The sequence below is a fragment of the Gymnoscopelus braueri genome, assembly GCF_963280865.1.
Source record: "Gymnoscopelus braueri genome assembly, chromosome: 23".
Lineage (NCBI taxonomy): Eukaryota > Metazoa > Chordata > Actinopteri > Myctophiformes > Myctophidae > Gymnoscopelus > Gymnoscopelus braueri.
The window spans coordinates 36,204,066-36,212,106 of NC_137625.1; the positions used below are offsets into that span (position 1 = coordinate 36,204,066).

At 44.7% G+C, this 8,041-nt stretch overlaps 1 protein-coding gene across 1 annotated transcript; it reads left to right on the top strand.

The window, feature by feature from the left end:
• Nucleotides 1–562: 562 nt before the first annotated feature.
• Nucleotides 563–7,527, top strand: tmem229a (transmembrane protein 229A). The gene is made up of 3 exons (XM_080420850.1): nucleotides 563–835; nucleotides 3,342–3,774; nucleotides 4,733–7,527. The coding sequence occupies exons 1-3, from the start codon at nucleotides 663–665 to the stop codon at nucleotides 5,282–5,284; spliced, it is 1,158 nt and encodes a 385-aa protein (XP_080276976.1). The 5' UTR covers nucleotides 563–662; the 3' UTR covers nucleotides 5,285–7,527.
• The last annotated feature ends 514 nt before the right edge of the window (nucleotides 7,528–8,041 follow it).

Here is an 8,041-nt window from a genome sequence, read left to right on the forward strand (position 1 = left end):
GGGCTAGTTTTTCTGTGAAGTTGCTTGTAAATATTGCTACTAGACTAGTTAGGGGTTGCGTTTTTTGGGGATTAAAGTGTAGTTGCTTATTTGGGGCTTGTTTCCTAAATGTTTTTTAAACCAGTGTTTCTCAAACATTTTCAAGTCAAGGACGCCCCAAATGAATATGTATTTAATAATTTGTCCATGGTCCCAGAGCGACCCCCATCTGAAAACACTTTATGCCAGGGACCCCATTCAAGATTATTGTTTTTACATTCTTTCATGACATATGATGTTTATTTAAAAAAACAACAACTATAAAGTGTGTTTACAAAAAGATTTGTGTTGTGAAAATGTTTAAAAAATATTACTAATTTTTTTTAAATGTTCTACAAATCTACAAGCTCACGACGCGTCGTGAGCTTGTAGATTCGTGAGGCTATTTAAAAAGCCAATGTACCGTACCGGTATAAAATGTTTGAAGGGCGACTTGGGGGCTCGCTTCTTTTGGGCTCGTTTTCATACACCCGGTTGCTTGTTTCTCTCGCAAAACCTGGCAACATTGATAAAAGCCCCGACAGGAGAGGAGGAGGAGAATGCATCGGGACTTGACAGTTTGAAAACCTTCCAGGACAGGAAGAGAGAGAGAGAGGGAAAAGGACCGACCGACCGGACCATCAATGGCGTCCCGGTGGAGAGACGGCCCTCGGATCCGCACAGGAGACACCAGCGTCGGGGCGAAAGCGGCCAGGAAGCACCGACAGCCCCGACCGCCACCACCACCGGAGGAGGAGCCGCTCGGCAGCAGCAGTGAGCCCGGGGAGGACGCTGTGGAGCCGGCGAGGAGCGAGAGGTACTAGGGCTGTCACGGGATCATGACATTTTACTTGACGATTAATTGTCATACTGTATGAATAATGAATGATGTAATTGTGTGGCTTTTTAGGCCTCGTAAACAAAAGTTGCACAGGTACAGATGTGACCAAACAAAAAAAAACCTCAAAGAAATGACTGGCAATAGTCAATAAATAATCAAAATTAATAAATGATGCATTATGGCCAAAATACACCATATTTGGTGTTTTATATTAAAGATTTGTTACAAAATGGTAGAATTAGACGATCTACAAGCTCAGAAGGCGTTGCATCGTGACACGTTGTGAGTTTGTAGAGCGTCTATTTACACTATCTGAAAATGTTTCAAAATGTATGAACCTTTCTCAACATGGAAACGATTTAGCAAAATAATTGCAATTATCTCAAATAATCACGATGATCTCAAATAGTTGCGATTCTCTCAAATAATTGCGATTATATCTTTGATTGATTTCATAAATTGCTAAAACAAGCACAAGGAAGTACAGTTCAATACAAGGGCTGTTAAGAGGATTTTAAACTCATGAAAGCACTATGACTTGTTTCCATTGGGGTCCTTTGTACCTAGTGCTCTTTCAGAGCGGTTTTGATGGAGAGTAAGGATTCACATGTTTTTATGACTGTTGGTAGGACATTCCACATTTTTGTGGCATAGCAGTAGAACAAATTTAATCCCTTGTTAGAGCCAAATCTGGGTTAAACGTGATTTGTGGAGCTCCCTCTGGTGTTGTGATTGTGGACGTCATTGATGTTTTTGAAGTAGTTTGACATGTGCATGGATGTCTTTGTAGTGTATATGTTACAGGTAAATTGGCATTCCAGGTAAATTGGAAAAGGGGCGCTTGTTTTCACCGCCCCCCAGGCAATTCTGTAGAACCAACGCTAGAGGGCAATGCAAGCCAGACATGAGTCCCACACCACACACTCACGCATGCACACGCGCACAAACGAGCACGCGCACACACACACACACACCCGCGAACAGCCTTATTCCATGCAGTTGAAGCACAAGGGGGCGAGCCTGAGGGGGCGGGGCTGCGGGCTATGTTAGTGCAGTGAGTGGCAGTTGGGGCAAACCATAGAGGGGCAAACGCAGTCCCCACAACATCATTTACGATTCTGTGCCTATCGGTACATAACTCGGACGGCGCTTAGTCGACTAGCAGACCATCGGCCGGTCGGCGCGGGCACTCGCGCCTGGAGGCGCCTCCTTGGCCTCAAGGTCTGCTGAGTCGGCGCGCCTCCGTCATGGTCCAAAATGTTACTTTATCGTCGAAAAAAAGTAGTCCGCGGTTGTTTGAAAAAGTACCCCAAGCGGGAGTCAAACCAAGACTCCCAGTGGTAGTGGATGGGGAGTCCAATGATTATCGAAGTGCGCCACTCAGGCCGTGCTGAGTGTGGGTATTCGGGCTGTATTAGAATGTGACGTCCTAACTATTCTAATCGTTAGCTATTATACAAAGCTAGCAGCTAATGTAAATTGGGAGCTGGCTAGGCTAGAGCACTATAGCTTCCTGGTTGCTATGTTGTTTTTGTCGTCGTCGTCGTCCTCGCATCAAAGCCCCGCCTCGCAGCCCCGCCCCGCGCCTAAAAACAAGCGCTCCCCTTCCAATTTACCTGGAATGCCAATTTACCTGTGACATAGACCAGGCCCATTGCAAGCTGCTGTACTCCGTCCTCTACCCCATCCCACCCTATCAAAGTGAGCAGGGGTCAGTCAAATGAGTTGTAGATGTAAGGCCAAGCAGTAGCCTGACCAGTTTATTTTGGGATGTCGGGAGCCTTGTTTTTAAGGCCTTTGTGGTGCTATGGTACCTTGAGGTGCATGCGTAGTCGAAGTGACATTGGAAGAGTGCTCCTGCTAGAGTCCTCAATGTATTCTTACTGTACAAAAATCTTGTTCTTTGGTTGACATTTTTGATTACTTATCAAATTATTGGAATTATCTCAAATAATTGCGATAGGCGATTATGTAATAAAAACCTCGGGCGACTGGTTGCCTCGTCCCTCAGAGGTCCTTCTGGCCGATCTACACGGTTACGGCTTTTCTCTGTTCTGGCCCCACAGTGGTGGAATTCCCCACTGATGTCAGGACAGCAGAGTCACTGCCCATATTTCGCCGCAGGCTGAAAACCCACCTCTTCAGGAAACACTACCCTGACCCTATCTCTTAGCCTTGCCTACTTGCTGCCAATTATTTGTATGAGCTCTTAGTTTTATTGGATCTTGTTTATTTGATACTTATTTGTTTTAGCTCTTGCTCATTTGATTTTCCCATTTGTCTCATCTGTTTAAGAAAGTAGGTAGCTGATATATTGCACTTTTTACCGTAGCGCTAGGTCTTAGTTGCTTGTTTTTGAAGAGAATGCACTATGACTTCTGGTGATTAGTAGTTTTCTTGCCTACCTATGTTGAATGCACTTATTGTAAGTCGCTTTGGATTAAAGCGTGTGCTAAATGACTGTAATGTGTGACAACCCTAGTAGGGAGAGGGAGCTTCCCCGGTGGATGAAGCTCTACTTCTATGGAATGCACGGTGTGACCCTGGACGTGCTGCTGTCCGCGCTGCGGGGGTTCTACTCCGACCGCGACCCCAAGCTGGTGGGCTTCTCCTCGCCGTATCTGTGCATCGTGCACGCCCTGATCACCCACCTCGTCCTGGAGAAGATCTACGCGCAGAAGAGGTGCTTCCGACACCGGCCCATCGTTTTCCACCTGGTCTTCTACCCGTCCGTGTTCATCGGGCTGCAGATCCTCATTGGGAACCTCGGCACCGACTCTCTGGCCGACCGGGTGAGGGTGGTGTCGGCCACGCAGCTCGCCGTGCACTACGTCCTGTCGCTGTACTTCACCCAGGTGGTCCACCGTGGGATGTCAAGGCTCCAGTATAACTCGCACGACGACTTCCTCCCCCAGGTATGGTTGTTTTTGTTGCGATCGTGAAATAGTAAATAATCGCGATTAATCACTTAAAGCACATAAAGGTAACCGGAGTCCCTCAGGGCTTAGCTCTGGTCCATAGCGTTAGAAGGAGTTCTCCTTAACGCTATGGTACTTTTGTTGCCCGCACACCCTCGTCTGTAGTCAAAATAAAAGATACACTTTCGCTACTCACCAAAACAAAGACTGTTTTAAGATGTTGAAAGCCTACTTTCCTTAGTGGGAACACTCGAAGCCCCCCACCTCACGTCTAAACTACACTTTTTGGCCAGAAAATAAAATATTTCACGTAAGGAAAAAAACGTTTTAGTTACTCCACTGCGCCCTCTACAGATCTGGTCAATTGAATTTTTCTATTGAACAGATTTTGTGTAGTTTAGACGTGAGGTGGGGGGCTCCGAGTGGTCCCACTAAGTAGAGTAGGCTTTCGACATCTTAAACCCGTCTTTGTTTTGGTGAGTAGCGAAAGGGTATTTTTACTAAAGACTAAAGGCTGCGCAGCTTGAACTACCGCGGGTGTGCGGGCAACGGCTCGAAAGTACCATAGCGTTAAGGAGAACTCCTTCTAACGCTATGGACCAGAGCTACTCGGGGCTCAACAATACTAGTGTCTTTTCTGTTTTATGTTCTTGTGGGGAAAGCTTTCCCCACAATACAGATGCTGAAGTTCAAGTGGTTAATGATTTTATAATAATGTACAATATATATTAATAATAATCTAACAAAAAATTAATTAGTAACTAAAGTGTTCTAATTGTAATGGAGTAAGTCCAGTGGTAAAAGTACAATATTTGCCTCTGATATGTAGCAGAGTAGAAGTAAAAGCATTTCAAATTGGAAATACTCCAGTAAAGTAAAAGTAACTCAATATTGTACTACTTAAGTAAAGCACTTGAGTACATGTACTTATAGTTACTTTGCACCTCTGCTCCAGGTCAAGCCCACCCCGTCGGGCAGCGTCAGCATCGGCGGGGGCTGCCTCCCCGGCCCGGTGCGCTTCCTGTTCTTCGGCATGCACGGCTTCCTGGACGAGGTGGTCTTCACGTCCGTCTTCGACCTGGTGGAGCGGCGGGACGGGCGGATGAGCGGCCACACGTCCCTCTGGTCCTTCCTGGTGTACGGCAGCTGCAGCGTGGTGGTGGAGAGGCTCTACCTCCGGCTGCACTACGCCAGGGGCTGGAGCACACTGCGGCGGCTCCCCGTCTACACTGCTACCATCTACGCCTGGGAGCTGTGCTGGGGACTGGCGCTGAGGCAGATAGGCGCCTGCTCGTGGGACTACTCACACTATCCGCTCAACTTCATGGGGCTGATAACGCTCGTCTACGCACCCGGCTGGGTCCTTTTGAGTCTCTACCAGGACAGGCTCTTTAACGTTATGCTGAGGGTCCAATGTACCAAAGACGATGATGGTGATGATGATGATGAGAGCAGGGCGAATGATGACCAGCACCTCGGAGGTGTCAATGGGAAAAAACTAATCTAACAGGGAATTTTTGTATCACTTTATGTAATTTGTATTAGCTCAGTGGTTCTCAAAGTGGGATCCAGGGACCCCCCCCCCATGAGGGGGTTCCAAATGGACCCTTACTGGTCTATAACTCTTCAGAGTGTACAAATAGGAACTAAATGGACCCTTAACAAGTTTGAGAACCACTGTATTAGCTTATTGCACTGAACGACAACTAATACTAGTAGCCCAACAATTATGGGGCCATTTAATTAGTTATGAATTTGAATATACCTTATCGTCATATAATTATGAAACCAAATTAGGCTTAAATCAAGAGGTTGCAATCAGGGCTTTTTATTTGGACCAACGCAGGAGTGCACTGATACCCAGTGAAATGCATTCAGAGAGCTGTCTGAAGCTGCTTTTTGCTGGGATTCTCTATAGACCTTGTTCGGTGGAACAGTGTTGCTAGGGAACAGCGTGAGTCCAAGTTTATTTCCTGTCAGCCAGGCCTACAGATTCTCACAAACACTGCAACAGGAAATCAACCTTTCCTGTCAGCTACTGATATTCACAAACAGTTCAACAGGAAATAAACGTAGAAAGTTGAGGTTGTTAAAGTGTGACAAGGTCTGTAGGCCTCTTTTTAAGCACCGTACTAACATATTAGGCCTAATGGCTGTTGCCAGTTTAGAGTCATATCCCCCCTGTTGGGTGGAAACCTTTTTATGTCCAAAACAGTTACTTTTCTGGAAATTGAAAAATTATGATTTAGTTACAAGCTCTATTTTTCATTGGTTAACCACTTAACCACTTTCAAGTGTTTCAAATTTGTTTTGTGCAACACAGTTATTTTTACGAAATAAATCATCAAAAGTTGAAATACGGACGACGAAGGTTTCTGCCCCACAGCAACGATATGAGACAATGTAGCGGGCCACATAAGGGTGGAACACGGGGATGAAAGGAAAAACCTAATCACACTATGCTGGAAAACAAATGTGACATGGATAGTTATTGTCCAATTAGAGCTCAGAATTGCTAGCCCTGGTGTAGGACCACTGGTGGTCATGTGGTGACGTGTAGAGTCTCTGCATTCAGCCTGTGTGTCCAGACACAGTCCCGTTTTAAAGCTGCAATACGTAACTTTTATGCCCTTAACCGAGAGTCTTTCGCATGAGAGACCGCATTTCTTCCGCTCATCCAAAAAGCAGTCCCTGCTTGGCCATAGGGGAGATGTTGAACTCGTGAACCTCAGGCAGTACTACTTGTGCACCACTAGGTGTCCTACCCTAGGGAGACCACCTCCAACCATTGCACATGTGCTAGTTTTGTTGTATTAACATACTCCACGTCTCCACCATACAGATTGGTTAAAATAACCTTTTACTTTTACTCCTAATGCAACCCAGAGAAAGTAAAAATGGGTTAAATTAACAGTACTGTCTAGTAAACAAATGTTTCAGATGGTCTAGGGATGGGCGATATGGACAATATATTGCGACCATAATATAAATTTTCCTTTTAGATTTTCCAAAACATTTCAAAAGTAGAGAAAATAGCAGCTCTACAAGCTCACAATGCATTCTGATGGGACACATGAGCTTTTAGATCTGCTATTTTTGAGCACTTATGAAAGTATAAAATAAGGCTTGAGTGATTAAAACCTAGGAAGAGACAACACTTATCACCATATTAATATCAATATCAATCGATATATTGTCCAACCTTACAATCCTACTGTGGTAGAAACCATGATGATTATCACAGCCATTTAGATTCTGGTTGTGATTGATCTCTCGCATTTGCCAAGCTAGACAGGCCTATTGAACCACTCAGATCGTGATGGTTGAAATGAAAGCAGCCTCGTGAAAGCTGCTCTTTGTGGCGAGGGGGAAGACAGAGAAAAGACGTTGAACAGGATGTGGCAGATGGCTGATGCAGCTAAAATCTGTACCCACATCAACTGGCATAAGGCGTAACCACTTTCAACCTGGCCTCCCTATGTTGGGCACGTTATTATAGGCATACTGTAAATGTATACTGTAAATGTAAACATTTAAAAGCTCATAACGCATTGTGATGCGACATGTTGTGAGCTTGTATATTGGCAATTTCCGTTGGTTTTGAAAATGTTTGAATATAGGGCTTAACCCCATATATTTTGTCATACCACAATTAGCAAAAAATAGCTGTTAAACAAGCTCACAATGCATTTGCACTATTTCTGAACATTAAAAAAATAAAAATAAATAAATGAATGAAATGAATGAATTCTTTAAAATAAATCCCCAGAATAGGGTCACCATGTTGAAAAGACCTATTAACCGGCCTAAGATTTAATTCTGGCAATGCCTACTATCTAGTGCTGTGCCTACCATATCCTATCGTCCTTCTCTTACTAGAGGAAAAAAAAGAAAAAAGTCATCTTGACTAGAGTGCAACTAGAGTAGGAAAGTAACACCAGGCAAAGACCGCTAACCTTTCCACTGTAGTTGGTAAGTCTTATTTACCCAGCATCCTCTTTGGCATGTGACCAAAAGGCCCTATCCTGTCCTAAAACCTGATTGGCTGTGACAGCAGTGTGACCTGTCTGTGTGTGTGTGTGTACAAGCCACTGTAGCCGATCGAACAAAATCCATAGTTTCCTGCTCTGTGGTGCAACACGTAGTGTTTGGAAAATACAAATGTTCAATGTCCCAGTTCACGCTCTAGTGACACCTCAGTCCTCCCCTTTTGTTTCTCTTCTAATCTGGAGTTTTGGAAACTTGCCAGTTCCCAATTATGTTG

What these genes read in the sequence shown, in the direction of transcription:
- tmem229a (XM_080420850.1), top strand. Translation starts at nt 663, where the DNA reads ATGGCGTCCCGGTGGAGAGACGGCCCTCGGATCCGCACAGGAGACACC. An exon ending in GAGCCGGCGAGGAGCGAGAG is followed by an intron (nt 836 to 3,341) that starts GTACTAGGGCTG and finishes TGACAACCCTAG; the next exon opens with TAGGGAGAGGGAGCTTCCCC. An exon ending in ACGACGACTTCCTCCCCCAG is followed by an intron (nt 3,775 to 4,732) that starts GTATGGTTGTTT and finishes CCTCTGCTCCAG; the next exon opens with GTCAAGCCCACCCCGTCGGG.